The sequence below is a fragment of the Diabrotica undecimpunctata genome, chromosome 4, assembly GCF_040954645.1.
Source record: "Diabrotica undecimpunctata isolate CICGRU chromosome 4, icDiaUnde3, whole genome shotgun sequence".
Taxonomy (NCBI): domain Eukaryota; kingdom Metazoa; phylum Arthropoda; class Insecta; order Coleoptera; family Chrysomelidae; genus Diabrotica; species Diabrotica undecimpunctata.
Window position 1 is genome coordinate 29,372,371 of NC_092806.1, and position 20,031 is coordinate 29,392,401.

At 35.2% G+C, this 20,031-nt stretch overlaps 1 protein-coding gene across 6 annotated transcripts in view; it reads left to right on the forward strand.

Annotated features, from left to right (window-relative positions):
• The window catches only part of trio (trio Rho guanine nucleotide exchange factor), a 668,772-nt gene that overhangs the window by 591,999 nt on the left and 56,742 nt on the right, over positions 1-20,031 (forward strand). For all 6 annotated transcript variants that reach the window (XM_072529242.1, XM_072529243.1, XM_072529237.1 and 3 more), the window contains 2 exons: positions 11,489-11,585; positions 12,742-13,039. In XM_072529242.1, coding sequence (XP_072385343.1) covers positions 11,489-11,585; positions 12,742-13,039 — 395 coding nt within the window. The remainder of the gene's footprint in view (positions 1-11,488; positions 11,586-12,741; positions 13,040-20,031) is intronic.

The following is a 20,031-nucleotide window of genomic DNA, read 5'->3' on the forward strand; positions in this document are numbered from 1 at the left end:
AATTTTGAATCGTTCTGGTTACTAAAATAACACAGTTATTTGTTACTTGTATTTTTAACTATTATCTCTATAAATCAAGCCTTACGCAATTCAAAAATAAACAAACTCTAAATCATTTTGTAGTTTTAACACTTTTTTGAATCAGAACTGTACTTTTTACCTCTTTCTTGGCCATTGTTCATTGTTATTTTAAATTGATAGGTTAGAAATATGTTCATGATATACTCGATCGTCTTCTCTGGTTATAACAATCAAATTGCCTATTTTTCTTCAATTTCTTAATTGCGGTGTTAATTGTTGTTTTTTTTTTTTTTTTAAATATTAATACTTCAGAGATTTATTCATCAGAGGTCATTTAGTCACCAGGTCAATCAGAGATTTTTTATGTACTAGCTTAAAAACTCTTCCAATCTAGTAATGTGCTCCTTGCATTCTTTTTTTGCTTAGGATTGTAGATTTGAGACTTCAAATGAGTCATTTACGACCTTTCCACACTGCGATCTTTTGTATAGGATCTTTTGTTTATACCCTACCTCTATATTCAGTCCAACATATTTAGGCTTATAATAAAGCCTATTATCCATTTAGGAGAGATATTTCTTATCTGGTGAGATTCTAATAAGACCTGTTCCAGGTACTTACGGCGTTAGTGAACAATTGCTCTGTAGTTGCAGACAATATATTCGGCAGTTTACTTTGTTCGGTATTCTTAAGCTTCAAGATTATTTTTGCGTAGCAAGGAGAAGGTTGTAATAACCTCTTTTCTCGCATGGAATATGTTCTCAGTAAGCTACTCTAAGTTTATTTATATTTACTTCTTCTTTAGTCATACTATCAGCAATCTCATTACCAATAATTCTTTTATGTGCTGCCATCCACAGCAGTTTTGTTGCACCCTAACAGATCCTGTAAGGTACTGTTTGTAGTTCCAAGCTGTTATCAGTCCATTTAGTCTTTTGTCTGAGACAATAAATATGTTGGCTGAATTGAGGCGATTTTTCAGGCAATCTTGTGCAGAAAAATCGATTGCTATAAGTTCTGCTTCTAATCTAGAAGTATTTCCGAAAGTTACTGACAGTCTAATCAGGCAGTGGTGAAGCAAATAATTCGACAGGGCAGAATGGAACAACCTTGTTAAGCAACCCAAGCCCCACAAAGGGTTGTAGCGCCATTAGAAAAAGAAGAAGAAGATTAACAGTCTGATGTTAGTACCAGTCAGCCCCATTCCTACTTCCTCTTGTGTTTTTGACCCATCAGTATAAAACATGAGGGCACGTCTTGTGATTTGTGCGATTTTTTTTGTGTTAACTTCTTAAAATCTCTAGATGCCCAATCACAGGGTTTTAATTTAGCGTAAAGACATTATTTTTTTTATGGTCTGCAACATTCTCTTGGGTTTATTGGCTGTATTTATCGACCATATTCACGGTTTATTGTCTGTATTAATTGGTCGTATAATTTTACTGGCCGTATTATGAAAATTTATTGAATCTATTGGAGGACCTAACCACTTAATTGGGAGGCCACACAATCAGCCCACTAATGCCATCGTTGCCTTAAGTATTACCCTCACTATATTCATTGTTAAGCATTGGCAGGGTTGATTGTTTCCTGTTTTTAATAAATATGATTAGTTAAAAATTGTTTTATTTGCTATCAGCTAAGGGTTCAGGTTTGATTCCTAGTTTAAGACAAGACGAACTGACACTTGAGATACTGAGCTAGGCGAAGCATAGACGATACGGTCCCATGGTTGATTGAGGTATTATTTTTATAATAGTATTTTAATTCTCTTTGGTAGTCTTATCATTACACATCTAGAGCGTTACGTTCTAGAGCGATCCTCTTTACATGTATGTGCAGGGAAGGATATTCGCATGATTCAGTCTCAATTAAAAACAGGTTGGCCAATTGTTGGGAATTTTTTTTATTCTCCTGATCCTGAGTCACCTCGAGCTGCTCCTCCAACCGGTGAAACGATCGGAAGCTTTGCATACATTTAGCGATGTATCTGCGAGATGTTACTTTTGCGCCCCCGTTGTTTCATTTCTATCAATCATCATCATCATTCTCTTTGCCTTTATCCCAAGTTATACGTGACTGTAGTTGCGTCGCGGTGAGATCACTTTGTCCGCGTTGTCAGCGCTAGATATAACTTGATGCGCGCTGTGTGCAACGCGAGAGCTGTGGGCTACTAACGCGACCGGCCGCGCTAGCAACACGGACTCACCGACGGCAATTTCGTTCGTATAAATTACTCCATGATAGCTAACGTAACGTCATTACGTTGCGTTAGCGTCGGGCCAACCGGACAATGGCACTACCATGGAGTAAATAATTGTACGAACAACATTGCCGTCGGCAAGTCCGCGTTGTCCCAACGACAAGCGTTGCTAGCGTGGCCAGTCGCATTAGTAGCGCTCATTTGAAGCGTTGCACATAGACATAAACACAGCTGTTACTCCCTCAAAATCTTCATGTACGTATCGGGAACTCATTTTCATATCGAGCTCTCACCACAGAAGAACTTTATTATTGTATGTAATCTTTATTCCCGTATCCATCTGTCAATTACTCTTTTCCATATTTTCATTGTGTTACTAAGTAATTTTATGGTCCTGTTCTTTATGCATAGTTGTATATCACCCTTGTTTTTGTAAACAATTACTATATACTGCTTCTCCATTCGTCTGGCATTTGTCCAACTTCCATAATTCTATTTAAATCTATTAGCCAACTTGTTGTTGTCTCTCCTAAAGCTGTCCACACTTCCCTAAGAATATTATCTGCTCAACTCTTTTACCTTTATTTTTTGAAGTGCTTGAACAACTTTCTCATTTGTTATTTTGATGATCATTGCTGTTACTATCTCTGTAGCTCTACTGGTTTTCTGTCAAATTCTTCATTTAATAAACTGTCAAAGTATTTTATAATCACTTTTAGACATCTTTTTCATAATCTAGTATTTTATTATATTCATCTCGGATACTATTTCTCGATTTAACTATTTACTTAAGAGCGTAAGCGCAAAATTTCGGGCCAATGCTTTTTAAATGCATTCATTTTTTTCGAATCCTGAGAAAACTAACAAATATTTTTGAAAAATTTAAACGCAGAATAAAAGATTGCATTATTACCGAGGGCCGAAAGTCTCTTAGAATAAACAAAAAGTTTTTTTGAATGAGATATTTGAAAATAAAAATCACACTAAATTTTCTCTTCTTTTTCACCCCTGTAACTTATTAAAATAAACATTATAGAAGTTTTCAGGAACTTTCGGCACTCAGTAATAATGTATTCTTTTATTCTGCGTTTAAATTTTTCGAAAAAAATGAATGCATTTAAAAAGTATTGGCCCAAAATTTTGCGCCTAACCTACGAGATAAAACGTTACCATAACCGTCATTTTGTGTAACTCGGTCGGTAAGGGCAGAACCTTGTTTATCTAGTTGGGTGTATCGGGTTGACCATAGTTTATGAGTAGTTCATGTGAGGTTTGACCCTTTTTAGTCGCTTGATGTAATTTTAAGTCCAATTTCTTTCAATTTTTTATATTGTTGACTGGCATTCTCAAATATAAGAATTGCCCTCATGCACGTGACAATAGTTTTCTCCTTGTCATGTCATGTCATTTTTATATTAAATGACTTCAAACTTCCTGATTTTTACAATCAGTGGATGTGCAGTTTAACTTTGGTTTAAGCCTTTAGTGCTTAACTCTTTTTCAGCACGGAAAACATTGTTCAATTCACCGATTATAACGTGATCTTTAATAAGCCTCGTCCTTAGGTTGCGCAAACACTTGTACACTTGGCGCAGATACGTTACAATCGGTGAACTGTATTCAAATTGATTCATAATAATTAAAAGTAATAGAGATGGTAGAAACGAAAAAATTTAAAAATCATAAAGTGGTTTGGTTAATAATTAATTGTTATCCAAATAATTGTGTGATAAACGGTTACCAGAAGTAGATTACTACAAATATGCACTTTTTAGTCGCATGTTCTTTTAATTTTGTTTGATATTTTTTATTTTGATTTTCTTTTTTATTATTTTGTAGCATTTTAGAAGTAGTCTTTAGAAAATTATTAAACTTTTTATAACGGTATATATATTTTTGTATTACTATTTATAAAAAAAGTCATCTAACAATAAAACACTGAAAACTTTTGTTTTAAACACTTCCACAAAATTTATTGTAATGTATTGTCCCTACAGCTGTTTCGGCAGACTGCCTTTCTCAAGTGATCTATTTTTAGTATGCATTTACACTTTATAGTCTTCAACTGAATAAGTTGAGGTGGGGAGAACTGTTTGTCTCAAGTTAGTCATTCAGAATTATGTCTGTATTTTTTAATTTGTTAATTTCCATAGATTCTAACAAAGATAGCTTAAGGTCTTAATTTTGCATGTGAAGAATTTTAAATTGGTCATTAAAAGAATGATTACGATCTAGAAGGTGAAGTACACGTAGAATCTGTTTTTCTATTATTGAAAGCTCTTTTGTGTTTTGCTATACATTTGGTTAAAGCTCTACCAGTTTGACCGATGTAAGTTTTTGGGCAGTCGCCACATTTAAGTTTGTATACACCACTGTGAAGTGCTTTTTTGGGTCTTGTTTTTAATATATTGATGTCATTTGTTGTTTGTTCTAAAAGCTGGTGTGATTCAATTTTGAAATCTATACTCAAAACAATCACCTGATAAGATCTAGTACCAAATTAGTATCTATTATAAAAGTTAAAAATAATAATGGCTTCTGGTATCTATTGAATTGGATTTAATTGGCCAAGGACAAAAATCTCGACACAGTTAGTATTCGATTTTATATTTCGTTTTCAGTTTCCTCAACATTTCCTCTTTTTATTTTTGGCACAAATTACGTTTAACTAAATTTCAAATCGTATCGATTCCGAGAAACTTTTGTAAATATGCTCAAAGTTATGTACTCTACTATGGAATCTTTGCGAGACTTCACCTAATAAATCATGCTGAATTGTTTATTTAGTGCACCTCGATTAGTTAAACGAGTAGTTTAAAAATAAACTTGACAATGTCGATTTAGAAAAATAAATTAATGAAATAGATTTTTTTATTTAACATGATTACGTATGTACTAGGAATGTAAAGAAATATGCAAACAGAATGGACCAGTATTACATTTCTGGGTGTGTAGATTGTAGATTAAGAGCCGTTTGACATCGTAGATATTTCCACACTGCGACTTGAACGATCTTTTGTATACACTTTACATCTATATTTGTGGGTCTCTCGGTGGCTATGTTACCGCCTGGTGACGAGACTCTTTTAGGTGAATGTCATTCTTTAACAAGTACTTAAACATTTTTCTTGTTTCGCTGCTGGGCTTTATCGCGGTTTTTGTTAATTGTTCTTGGTCTATTCGTATTCTTGTTTCTTTAATCTGATACAGGTATCATGATCTGTCAATTTTAAACATTGTGATATTGGAATGCCAAAACCTTAAAGGGGATCTACCTCTGACTCTTTCAACTTTCACGCTACCCTGTATTGTGAGCTTCTCAATGCCATTTCTTCGAAGGACGTGTCCAAAATAGGCTATTATTTGATTTGTTATATCGTTCTTATGGAAATTGATCGCCAACAATACTTTCCTGAAACCCAAACCATTGCGGAGTGTGAGGCAGTCCCTTTATCATATATCTTGGAGCTCTAGTTAACAACACAGGCAATTGTGAACCCGAAATTCGAAGACGCATACAACTAGCAAGAGCAGCAATGACTGACCTAAACGATGTAGGGTCCCTACAGTCCCATTACTATGTCAAACAAGAAGAGACTCGTTTCAACTCCATATTTTACTGAAATATGGAGATAAAGACGAATTCCAAGGACGGCTCGTCGCAGGAATGTCTTGGTTCTAGATGCAATTAAGTCCAATCAACGTCGCTCTAGAACTATTTACTCTATAATTTTAAAATGCTTTGGTCATATTGAAAGAATTACAAAATGGAGTGGTTGGTGGTCTAAGGAAGACCTCAGAGTCAACGCCAACGTGGCAAATCTGCACAGCCTTGGGCAGACATTACGAATAAACTTCTCAGCAAACAGTATACTGAGGCATTACGTGTAAAAGATGACCGCGACCACTGGAGAACTATCATTAATCAAACTATGCTTAGTCATCTACGATTCGCAGATCATATTGTTCTGATTTCAGATGACCTAGAGGCTGCCAGTGATATGTTGAATGAACTTAGCGATGCAGCACGTAAAGTAGGTCTAAATATTAACTACCAAAAGACAAAAATGATGACTAATTTAGTTCCGAGTCATGCTTTAAGGGTAGAAGACGTCGAAATTGAAATTGTTGACAGCTACATATACCTTGGATATACGGTAAAAATTAGCAGAGATAATCAAACTGCTGAGCTGCTAAGAAGAATAACACTGGGATGGGCAGTATATGGAAGATTCGTGATATTTTTAAAGATAATATACCTATCAGCTTAAAAAGAAGAGCCTTTAATCAGTGTGTCCTGCCAGTCCTTACATATGGCGCAGAGACACTTATCCTAACAAGGACATTTACACGAAAACTACAAGTGCCGCAACGTAGAATGGAAAGATCATTGTTAGGCATAACGTTGCGAGATAGGGTAAGAAACGAAGAAATCCGTAGAAAAAGTGGTGTAAAAGACATTATAAAACACATAGCCAAAATTAAATGGAAGTGGGCAGGACACGTCGCTAGAATGAAGGATAATAGGTGGACCAAAAAAATCTTGGAGTGGAGACCGAGAGCGGATAGATGAAACCCGGAAAGACCACCCACAAGATGGACTGACGACATAAAGAGGATTTGTACCAACTGGATTGCAGCAGCGCAAGATAGATCTGAATGGAGGTTTTTCGAGGAGGCCTATGTTCAGCAGTGGACGACTATGGGCTGATGATGATGATGATGAAACTATGCGAGCAGCTGAAGCACAGTAATAAACCAGAACACATGTGCTAAGATGTTCGTGACTATGATGATAATGTGTCCTTAACCTTTCCTTGGGTTTCAGTTGTTCTAGTATAGACATATTTGTTCTGCGAGCTGTCCAAGGAATTCACAGCATATGTCTCCAGCAGAACACGTCGAATTCATCTGTGCTCTTGTCGATTTCATTGAGAGTACAACATTCCGATGCATATGGAAAACGTGAAAGACTATGCATCTGACCAGTTTGATTTTCCTCCCTAACCATGTTCAATATATACTCAGTGACATTAGAAGTATTACACCCAGAAGGTATAATTTCTTGAACTTAATTTTTTGTCAACAGAATGACTATATTTTTTAAAACATGCTATGATATAAATACCAATGTTTTATTTTTTCTGCTTTTTGTAAAAATAAAGTTTTATCTTTAATTTTTTTGTGAAGAGACCGATTTGTGAAAACCGGTTCGTATAGAAATTTTTAGTTATTATTCCTCAGTATAATTGTATTCAGTGTAAGAAAATGCCTCGAGTTAAAAGACACCGAAATTACCACCATGTTAGCGATTTTGACATCGGTAGAATTTTGGCGTATAGAGATATGGGTTTGTCGTATCGCGAAATTGGCCCTCGTGTTAATTGTGCGGCAATGACGGTTATGCGTGTCTATCGTGTGTGGACAAACGAAGGTAGAGGAACGGGAAGAAGACCAACTGGTCAACCGAGGCGTACCACAGAGCATCAAGATAGGAGCTTTAGATTACTGGCTCTGTAAGACCGTTTTGCTACTACGCGTTAAATTGCTGACCAATGCTTTGGAGTAGTAGGTAGACGTGTTAGAATGCGTACACTATACCATCGCATTCTAGCCTTTGAACTGGTTTCATTCCGCCCACGACTAGTACTTCCTTTGACTGCGGACCACTGTCAGCAACGTTTGAATTGGTGCAGACAACGGCAGCATTGGGTGGCAAAATGGCGTAATGTAGCATTCAGCGATGAGTCACGATTCTGTTTAGGAATGCATGATGGTCGTAGGATGGTAAGACGCCGCCATGGGAGCGACGAGTTATCGGGTTTGCTGTTGAGATGCATGTACACAGAACAGTTTGAGTAATTGTTTGAAAGGCTATTGCCTATGGCAGCCGATCACTTCTTGTATTTATTCGAGGCAATATGACAGCTGCGTATTATGTTGATGACATCTTACAAACCACTTTACTGCCTGATCTCGACCGTCGAGACGTCCTTTTTCAGCAAGACAACGCGCGTCTCCATATTATTTGTCAAACTATGGACTTTCTTCAAGAAGCTGACGTTACTGTTTTGCCGTGGCCGCCCTGTGCTCCGGATATAAATCCTATAGAACATGCATGTGATATGATGGGAAGGAGACTGTCCACTTTGCACCTTCCTCCACAGACTCTGGCACAGTTAATACATGAAGTTCATGTTGCTTGGAAGGAGGTGCCACAAGGAGACATCAATCATATCATTTTGTCAATGCCTAGACGTATACAGAAATGTATTCAGCTACGGGGTGGTCAAACACATTATTAATTTTTTTTTTTTGATTACTTGTTTAAAAATTCTAGGCAACGTTATCGTTTCATTCTTGATGTAAATCTACCATGTTGCCAAAAAGTTAATTCAAGAAATTATTCCTTCTGAGTGTAACACTTCTAATGTCACTGAGTATATTTATTGCGCAATAGCAAGTTTTTCCTGTAAGAATAAAATAAATATCCTACTATTTGATTCTAGACTATCTGTTATAGTTTAGAATCAGATTCTATTTTACAGTAAAGTTGCTGTAGAATTTCCCTTCGAAAAGTATTCTCCCGAGCTTTATGGAATAATGAGTTGATTGACAGGTTTTAAAGCGGTTTTAAAAAAGTGTGCGATATCTGACGAACAGTAACACAATTTGCATCGATTGACACTCTAATCCTTTTATACTGGAGTTCAGCAAGGGCGGTATTAATGCCCCAGATTAATTTCACTTCACTGATTGAAATGATAAAAAGTGTACGGACTAAATGTTTCGCTACATTGCTAATAAAATTCAGCTTGTCTTTTATAGATGGGTAAGTTCCACTCTTCTGCCAGATTGCGCCAGTAGTTTATTGTACTCATTTGGTTATTCGCTTATGTAGCTAACTGGAAACTGTGTAGATAAATAAAACACTGACAGCTACATTTATTTTTAAAAAAATTGTATATTCGTGTTTCGTAATTATTTGTCTTGAGTTGATAATTCATATTTATGTTTATGTGATAATTTACGGATTTTAATAGTCTCAAAGTTAACTTATGGGTCTTATTCTCTGTATGTATGAGGATGTTTCGTCTATTTCAATGATTTTGTTCTTAAAGAGTCGTTTTGTTTGCCCAATAAGTTTTAAATAATCGACTTCGTAAATCAGGAGTAAACATTTAATTCTTGTTCTACTTTGCTTATATTTATGTTTTAAATATTATTAATACGTCAAAACATATTTTCAATATGTATGGATACAAGTATGAAAGAAGACGAAAAGATATGATATGAAGGTATGAATGGATGCAGGCAACCTTCTACCCAGGATCCAAGGGAAAGATGAGGAAGAAAGCAGCGAAAAAGAAGAATGAGAAGAAGTGGGCGAAGAGGAGGAAGAAAGATATTCTTCGACCAAGAAAGGAGTTACAAAAAATCGTTCTCAAAATATCAAACTAAAATTGTGATTATCAATAAAAATAATAAATTATGTTAAAAATGCCACAAGAAAATAACTTCAGAACAATATGATGAGTTTCAAACTTATTCTAAGCTATAAATTTTCTGTGAGCCATTATAATTTCTAGACCTTTAGTCATAATTTCTTTAGCTTTTTTTTGAGGAATTCGTCGTGTATAGAGACAAACCACGAAACTTTTCCAGGAATAGCGCCTTTCAGCGAATCTGATATTTCTTCTATTGTGAAACGGTAAGAGTGCTCGGTTTCTATCGATTATGGTTTTAAAGTTGGTAAACGTTTCTCGATATTTCTTATACAAGCTTTATCTCTGGGTATCTTTCATCTCCAAGTAGGTTTATTAGGGGCTATATTTTTCGACATAATTTTCTAGTCAGTCAACTTCCGCTGTTTTGCTGCATTTAGGCTGTGCATAAACTGGTCTACAATCTTTTGATCGCCAGTGTTAAGCAAGTTTTGGTATCTGGTTCTGACCTCACAATTTTGAGACCGGTCAGTGTTATATTCTTCTAGATAATCTCTTGGCATTCAGTTCTTGGCTGTGCTTATTACTGCTCTGAGAAATCGGACATCGTTTTTACAAATAAGTGGTATACATCCTACGTTCATAAGCGAATTTTTTCCAATTTGCGCATTTAAAGTTCCATCTTGCTCATTGAATCCATCTGATTGGAAGAATTTCTTTTTTGTTCGCTAGAATAATTGGACAATGTTGGCAGACATGGCTGTCACGACCAAAAGATTCCAAATCTCAGGGCGCCAAAATATTACTTTTCCACGATAGCAATACATTGAAGGTTTCAATCATTCTTTTTAGTAATAATTCGCCGCCAACGAAGATTGTGCTAAAACAGATGATACCTGAACAAAGTATTGAGTATGTATTACCTCAACAAATGGACGTAACAATATGACGCGACATATTTAGTTTTTAAAACTATTTATCATTGAATACATTTTTAAAAACCATAAGAAATAAAATTTATTTAATTTAAAAACTCACTTAATTACAAATATTACAATTACTTATTACATTAATTATTATCGCTTGGAAGAATTCGCACAGATTCGTAGAATCGACGATACTAATCTCAAATCCCGCCTCTGCTGGCTTATATAATGAGAATAGAACTGTCTGGAAAACAGTTGACTGGGTGATGAGAACTCCGTAATTCTCGAAGATGATCTCTGCGTCGATAGAATCAGTTCGTGGAACATTTTGGCGTTTTAGAGAGGCTTCTGGAATTTCTCTAACGCACAGGGCCGCAATCAGGGGTATGTGATTCACAACAGTACTTTATCAAATATATCTGAAGAAGATTCTCCACCTCTATCCAAAAATCTTCTACAACTATATAAAATCTTTTATTTAATATTATTACACATTTTTATTTGTTATTTAAGTAGCGATTCTCAGACGTGAAATACATCAAATCTGTATATAAATTATAAAGAAAATGTATTTTGTATTCTGCATGAGTAAATGATACAAGCATGATGTATCCCTTTGAATAATTAAAAAAAAAAATTTTTTTCCTTTTTTGTAAGAATGTTTTGTAGTTTGTTGCCAATAACAGTAATTTTTTATTCATGAAGAGTTGATGATGTAGCATCGTGATTTTGGTTTTAGGTAATCATCACTATTTTTCACTAAACGCAAATTCAGTTTAAAGTAACCCTTCGTAAAAAGCTATCGTTTCATTAGTGTTAAAGTACATTTAAAAGTGTGTACTTTAAATGTTAATTAATTTTGAGATTACTATTTTTAATCGATAATTTTTTAGGAACAACATTCAGAAAACCAGGAACGTCATTCTCTTATGCGAGATGCCAAGTCAGAAAATGCCATTTCGGAGTACGGAGGGGATCTGTCAGCTCAAGGTAATGAACTCTAGTTTTTAATGCAAACCATTTAGTCCAAAATATACTTACTTAGTAACGCATGGACACTTTATATATATTGCAACCTCATTTCCATATTATGACATACTGTAAAGTAAGAAGATGACGATTCATAATTGATTAAGATTAATGATTTCTTCCTATACTATTTTATCTTACCTCGCCAATCATCTAGTTTTCTTGACCTCTCATTTTTCCATCTTATTTTCCATCCTAGTTTTGGATAATTATGTCAGAATATATTCCTTCATCCTGATTTATTCGTAATTGGTGATTCGTGGAAAATTTAAGCATACAGGAATACTGAGCTCAATACAATGAAGCAGTACACACAGCACTGTTTTGAAATTTAGTTAAGCTAGAAGAAATGAAGACTGGTGTGGCGAAGATGATCGAGAATGAAGCAAAGCAAAGCCCAGAAACCGATCAACCCTGGAAGATTATAAATATATTTGGACTTTCATGCGGAAAAAGACAAAAACGATACGAAAATGTTCTAAACGAAATAGCCAACCCCCATAACAGAAAAGATTTACGAAAATACCAACTGCCAACTGATTGGTATTGATTGATTTACGAAAATTTTAGGAAGAATATATGGAAAAGTGAAAGAGCAGGGATTGTAGAATAGGTCTTATAGCTTTGAATTGTAGGGAACTTTTGCAAAGCCTGTCGTTATGAAATTGATTAAGGTGAAACCTTAGAAGTAACGTAATCAAGCAAGAAAAAGGCACAACTAATTAGAAGATGACATAAAATTTATCGTGGTTAAAGGATGAAGAAATGTGGCACTACAGTAGGGAATGGAATATTGTTCTAAAGAAGACTTTGGCTCATAATGAGAGTGATGCAACTGATTATGAATAATTGATCACTACATTTTTTGTTATTACAGTATGCGATCCGTATTTTCGTTTTCTTATTTGTTTATTTTGTTATGCTTAAAACTTAATTTAATTATACTAAAAATATATTAGTAAAATTTTTGTCGTCAATATCTTGAATCAATATCTGTCGTGATAGTGTATTACACCATTTATATACTGTTCAATTTATATTTTTATTGGACATTTTTTATTTTTTTATGGACATTGTCCAATTCACATATTTATTTTCGGTTACTTGCTTACTATAGGTTTCTCCAACGAAGCCACGGGATTGGCTTTCAGTGGCGATGAAAGCGACAAGCCGTCCGAAGATAACATGGACACCGCCAAGAAGACAGAAATCTTATTGAGGAAAAGGGAATACGTTCTGCAGGAGTTGATAGATACCGAAGAAGCGTACGTTAGAGATTTGTCTTTAATCGTTGATGGTTACATAGCTACTCTGAAGGATCCCGAATGTGAAATACCCATGCCAGAGGATTTGAAGGATGGAAAGGACAAACTAGTCTTTGGAAATATCGAAGTCATTTATGATTGGCATAAAAAGTAAGTTTATTTTCTTTTTAAACATGAGTAAATAAATCTGTTATGGAGAAAAACAATAAAATATGACTATTTAAAAAAAATGTATGTGATTTAAATTTGACTAACATGTCACTTCCGGTAATACCGATATTCGAGAGCGAAGCGAGACGATGTTATCTGCGAATCCTTACTTGCCGGATACATGAAACGACATGCATAACTATCTATTTCTTGGCACAGTAAAAAATCTACTTTAAAGATCACTACCAATTACGTACGTAATAATCCGAACTTTCATTGAGTCTCTATCATTTATTTCCGAATGTAATTTAAGTTCCACAAGGAAACAAAGTTCCTGTATTTGGCTGTATACCATATATTAAAAAATTTTTTTGAATAAAATCCTTTATAAAAAGGTATATAAAAAACCCAGTTGGGCTATGTTGCATTGACAAAACGTTTTCGGAATAAATATTCCATCATCAGTGTCAAGTTAATACATGGATGTAGCCACTAAATATGTGGGTAAAAACCCTTTAAAAATTATTAAATGAGATTTGATTTACATTATGTCTAATTTACAGTTAAGATGTTAAAGTTACCGTTGGATTGGTAACATGGTGACATATGACTCTACGTTAGTTGCGAGTCCTGAGACGGTATGTCTACGAGGACTTTGTCAAAGCAACTGATTGAAATGACAATCTTGGCAGGTTAAGTCATAACTTCCGTCTTAACCTGCCAAGATTGTCATTTCAATCAGTTGCTTTGACAAAGTCCTCGTAGACATACCGTCTCAGGACTCGCAACTAACGTAGAGTCATATGTCACCATGTTACCAATCCAACGGTAACTTTAACATCTTAACTGTAAATTAGACATAATGTAAATCAAATCTCATTTAATAATTTTTAAAGGGTTTTTACCCACATATTTAGTGGCTACATCCATGTATTAACTTGACACTGATGATGGAATATTTATTCCGAAAACGTTTTGTCAATGCAACATAGCCCAACTGGGTTTTTTATATACCTTTTTATAAAGGATTTTATTCAAAAAAAATTTTTAATTTAAGTTGTTCCATTCTAAAGGTTAAAGGTCGATCTATACATATCCGCGCCGTGTCCGTTCCGTGTCAGTGCCGAGTCCGGGTATGTTTAATCTTATATTTACATACAACTGCCTTGTAGCAGGAAAAAGGACAAACCGAAGGAGAATTCAAAATATACAGAGAATTATTGGACGATGAATAAAATTTCACGAATATTTTAGAATGTTGCAGTACTCTTTTTTCATTTTCTTTTTTTTATGTACAGAATAATAAAATCGTGTTTATAAAAGTCCGTGCGGTCTCTGTCATTTTCGTGCATCGCCAGTGCCGAAAACAAAAATATCGTTTGGGATTAATTTCAGGCCGGGCACGGACAGGACCCGTCCGAAAAACGCCATTGTATAAATATACACAAGAGAAAATAATGGTTTTTTTTTGGCGGGTATTGTCACACATAACACGGAACGGATACGGCACTGATATGTACACTCGCGATCATAAAATCCGGGTCATCTTGAAAATTTCAAGTTTCTTAAATATTTTTGCCTCTGGCGCAGTAATAACCTTTTTTTGGCTAATGTATTTTTTATTTGTCATCAATGTTTGTTTTAAAAGAAAAAAAAATGGTTTTTTATTGTTTTTGCTGAAAATACAGAAAACAAATCAAATTGTTGCTAAAACAGACATACGAAAAAAAAAATGGAAAATACAGAACGTGGTAAAACATCAGTGAAATTTCAATGACTAATATCGTGTATTGCCTCCCCTTGCTCTAATAACCTCTTGCAGACGACGGGGCATACTCTCAATTTTTCTCCGTATTACATGTTGTGGTATGTTATTCCACTCTCTCACTAACAGATCCTTAAGCTCCTGTGTGTTGTTAGGAGAAAGTGTATGGGTTTGAATACGTTTTTTCAAATCGTCCCAGAGATGTTCAAAGGGATTCAGGTCCGGAGACCTAGCTGGCCAGGGTACCCTCATAATTCCAACCTCGTCCAAGTATTACATACTGATCCTGGCAACGTGCGGTCGCACGTTGTCCTGCATAAAAACGGCGTTTTATCGAAGCCCTGCCAGGTTGGGCATAACATGTTCTTCTGGAATCTCCGTAATGTACCTTCGTGCATTTAGGGACCTATTTTCGATGAAGGGTAATTCTGTGTGGAAGTCGGAAGATACACCTCCCCAAGCCATGACCGAGCCTCCACCAAATGGCATTCTTGGAACAATGCAAGCTTGTGAAAATCGTTCACCGGTTCTCGTCCAAACTCTTACACGTCCATCGGGTCCAGTTAGGCAGAAACGGGATTCATCTGAGAATAACACTTGCTTCAATCGTTAATTTCCCAATGCGCGTATTGTCGAGCAAAAGCTAGTCGGCCAACTCGAGGCACCCGGCGAAGTGGCGGTCCTCTAGCCATTACCCGAGAAGATAGTCAAGAAGAACCAAGTTTTCTTCTGACTATTGCAACACTAAAATTGCGATTTCGTACTTCCTCTAGACGATTTTGATGCATAACCGCAGTTGAGGTCCGGTTTCGTAAAGCTTGAAACACAAGGAAACGGTCATCTAGTGGCGTGGTCGTTCACTTCGTCCAGAGCCAGGTCGTCTGGTTAGCCAACTTGCCTACTGAAAGCGTTGAAGCACTGGTGGAACCGTAGAAAGGCTTACGCCAACAGTTCTTGCGACTTGCTGTTGAGTGTGACCGTCTTCCACAAGTGCAACAATTTGTGCCGTTTCAACAACAGTCAAAGGCATTTTTGGCAAAAAATAAACACTAATAATGGCACTAATAAACACTAATGGTGGCAATAATAAACGTTTGTCCATTGCATTTGAACAGAAAGTCGAAGCACAAATGAGACATTTAAAACAAGCGGCAGTTACAGGTAGCGTTTATTTTGCAAAGTGTGCACTTTACCGCGAAATCGGCACTATTGTAATTCTTTATTACAAAGGAAACCGCAAAAATTATTAGAAACATGCATTAGTTTGTATTTGTGTTATTATTATTTACGATAAAGCTCGTTAAAAATGAAATATCAGTGATTTTCAAGATGACCCGGATTTTATGATCGCGAGTTTATAAATCGACCTTTAAAGAGAAATAATACACTGGCGGGCAAAAAATTTAGATCACATATAAATTTTTTGTTTTGAGGTAATAATTTGTTTACGGTTATATCGGTTTCTTAGTAGGCGCTGATATATTGCTTTCCGAGAAATGATGTATTATTTGCTGTTCATATTTCTCAGTTCAGTCCCGTACTGTCATCGTATTTAGGACGTTTACTACTTTTTTATAAAATAACTGCTTTCACACTAGTGCAACGTACTGTTTTCAGATGAGTCCCGTTTTTGTCTCAATGTATCAGACGGACGTCGGTCGTCGAGTATGTAGAAGACCCGGAGAAATATATGCTTCAGCTTATATTGATGGGGGACTCCCATTTCGCGGTGGGTCGGTTATGGTCTGGGCAGTAATTACTTTAAAAGCACGCACATCTTGTCATCTCAGTTAGTTATCATACAAAATGGCTCCTTTACGGCTCACAGATACATTACAGAAGTTTTAGATAATCATGTTATGCCTTTCATGACTATTATGCAAGATAAAGCTAGACCCCATACTGTCGAGAGTTTTCAGAGAATATTTTGGTGAAGTGGAAATTAGGCGATTTGATTAGCCACCACTCAGTCCAGACGTTAATCTTATCGAACATGTCTGGGAAGTTATGCCTAAGTATCCGAAGGCATACACCCGCTCCAAGAACCGCTTATGAGCTGCTGAGTTGTTACTACAAGAATGGGATAACATGGACCAGAATGTGATCAGTAATTTAATTGAAAGTATGCCTCTTCACCTGCAAGCTGTCATTAATGAAAGAGGGGGAAATACACGCTATTTATGAAGATGTTTTTCCAACAGTGTTTAGTTTTAATATTTTTTTTGTCATTTGTCAGTTTCTTAACAATAAGTCGCACTTTGTTTTAAGTGTAAACTTGTTACTTCTCCTAAATAAAGCTCAAAACTCAAAATATTGCTCTTCTTCTTAACGTGCCCCATCCCTAAGGACATTGGCGATCATCATGGCCCATTTGACTCTATCTGCAGCCGTTCTGAAAAGTTCTATTGACGTTTTCCCACTCCATTGTCTCAGATTCCTCAACCAGGACGTGCGTCTTCTCCCCGGTCCTCTTCTGCCTTCCACCTTCCACCTTCCTCTGTATGACCAGCCGCATAAATTCGTATTTCTTTATCTTTTTTCATTCTTCGTAGGGTTTCCGCATTTGTTATGTGTTTGTTATGTGTCTAAGATATTTTCCACATTATTCAATAACACCACATTTCAAAGTTAATGAGTTTTTTCTCTGTCGCCTCTGTAATTGTCCAGGCCTCAACTCCATACAACAGGACAGAGAACACGTAGTATCTCAATACTCTAGTTCTAATATTGCTATTAATTCAATATTAATTATTAACTGAAAATGTCAGTATATCTCAGAAATAATGAAAGTTTTACTGCTTCTGTCCATTATTTTGATTATAAAAAAAATTTTGAGTTTATAATCAAAAACAACCACACACGTTCATACAGTGTGTTCATAAAGTGTAGAAACGGCCTATTATCTCATTTCAGAGGTAAAGCTCTGACAGGTCGATATTTATTTTTGTTTTTTAACCTTTTTGGAAAAAAATAACTATCTTAGCAGGTGTGACGTCATCGATAATTTTGTTTAAATGGAAAGGGCATATTTTTACCTAAAAAATTAAAAGCCCATATTTTTCTGAGTACAACCGTACCAAACTCATCACATTCAAACTTCAGTATACAAAGTGTAAAGGAAACCAGTACTCGTATTTCTTAAAATTTAATTCAAAATTTATTTTACAAAGAAAATTATTAAAAAAGTCATTTCATATTAAAGACAAACAAATGACATAATTACAACAAATGCTCGAATGGAGTGGCATATTGTACGATACAGAAGGTAGATTATTTATCTATTAAAGATAACCAGTTCCATTCAAATGATAATTGCTTTGCAATGGGCTGTAGATCAACAATGCAATAAAATAAATTGGTAACGACTGTACTCAGTATATTACCAAAAATCAAGTAGGCTGTGAAGACATATCCTTAGCAACCAGACAGTAAGTTCGTAGTTACCATTGGATATATCAATATTAAATTGATTTGTTGTGTCACATCGATTTAGAAGTGTGCACTAGTATCTTTTTGAGAAATATTACCCTAATAGAAATTATTTGAAATTAGGATAGTGCTGTCAGAAAAAAAACCAATAGAAGTTTTGATGATCGTAGGTTACGGCGATCGTAATTGAAGTATGGCGGAAGTATGCGATATCGTTAATGAAAAATATCCTGATCGAGTACCAATAAGTAAAGCTACGCTAGGCAAAATGTTGCATAAATTTAATGATATTGGCCATGTTAGAGATAAACTCAAGAGTGGCAGACCTACTGTTACCGACGACAATCAATTAAATATATTACTTGAAATTGAAGAGAATCCTCATTCTTCAATTACAACTTTATCAGCTGACAATGAGATCTGTCGTGGTGCTGTTTTTATAAAATTCTAAAAAAGGCCAAATTATATCCATATAAAATTAAACTTCTACATGAACTCAATGAAGACGACTTTGATAGACGCATGGAGTCTTGCGAAAATATGCGAGAATTGTGTAATCGACATAATGGATTTGAATATAATATCTTGTTTTCCGACGAGGCAACTTTTTGTTTAAATGGTACCGTTAATAGGCAAAATTGTCGTTATTGGGCAACAGAAAATCCCAATTGGACAATGTAAGTTTATTGGACCCAATATACCCAAAAACTAAATGTAGGGATTGTTAGGAATACCATTGTAGGACAGTATTTTTTTGGCGGTACTGTGACGGTGAAAGGTATTTAGATATGTTGCAAACCTACGTAGTTCCATTTTTAACCGCAACATTTCCAGATATCAATAATCCTGGTCAAATAGATCCGACCATTTGGTTTTATCAGGATGGAGCAAGTCCACGTTATGCTGTAGTGGTTAGAAATTTTCTACATGTAACTTTTTCCAATCGCTGGATTGTATGACGCGGCCACACTGAATGGCCTGCTAGGTCGCCAGATTTGAATCTCATGGACTTTTCTATTTGGGGATATTTAAAAAGTAAAGTAAACTAAGAACCGAGTAACCCAAGAATTCATTGGACGTCTTGGATACTGTCAATTAAACCCAGGAGCTCAATTCGACCATTTGTTGTAATTATGTTATTTGTTTGTCTCTAATACGAAATGACTTCACACTGGCGGGCAAAAAATTTAGGTGGTCACATTGAAATTGTGATGTCTCGTTGACATTTTAACTATCTGTTTACAGTTGTAAACCATTGGTACTGTATTTTGTAAATTAACTTTAATAATTAATATTAAATTAAAAGCAACATTTTGGGTTTTGAGCTTTATTTAGGAGAAGTAACAAGTTTACAGTTAAAACAAAGTGCGACTTATCGTTAAGAAACTAATAAATGACACAAAATATATATGTATGTATATATAATAAATATATAAAAGAAACAAGGTACCAATTATAAATATTCGATTACCTTTTTTATTTCATTGATTTATTGATTTCAAAAATGTTGACTAATTTGAATGAACATAAAATTAGATTTATAGAATTAAAACTAGGTTATTAAAATACCTTACTGATAAGTATATTTACTTGGTGATTAACAAATGTTAGGTCACCGTGATTCACATTTAGCGATAAATCATAAACAACAAAGATCAAACTACCTCATTGATATCCTGACCTTCTAAAGTTTGATCTCATTATTTTTTAACATTTTAACACTATTACTGGTGTAAATGCGGAAGCAGATGCACAGGTATGCTAATAAAGTAAAAATAAAATAAAAAATAAAAAAACA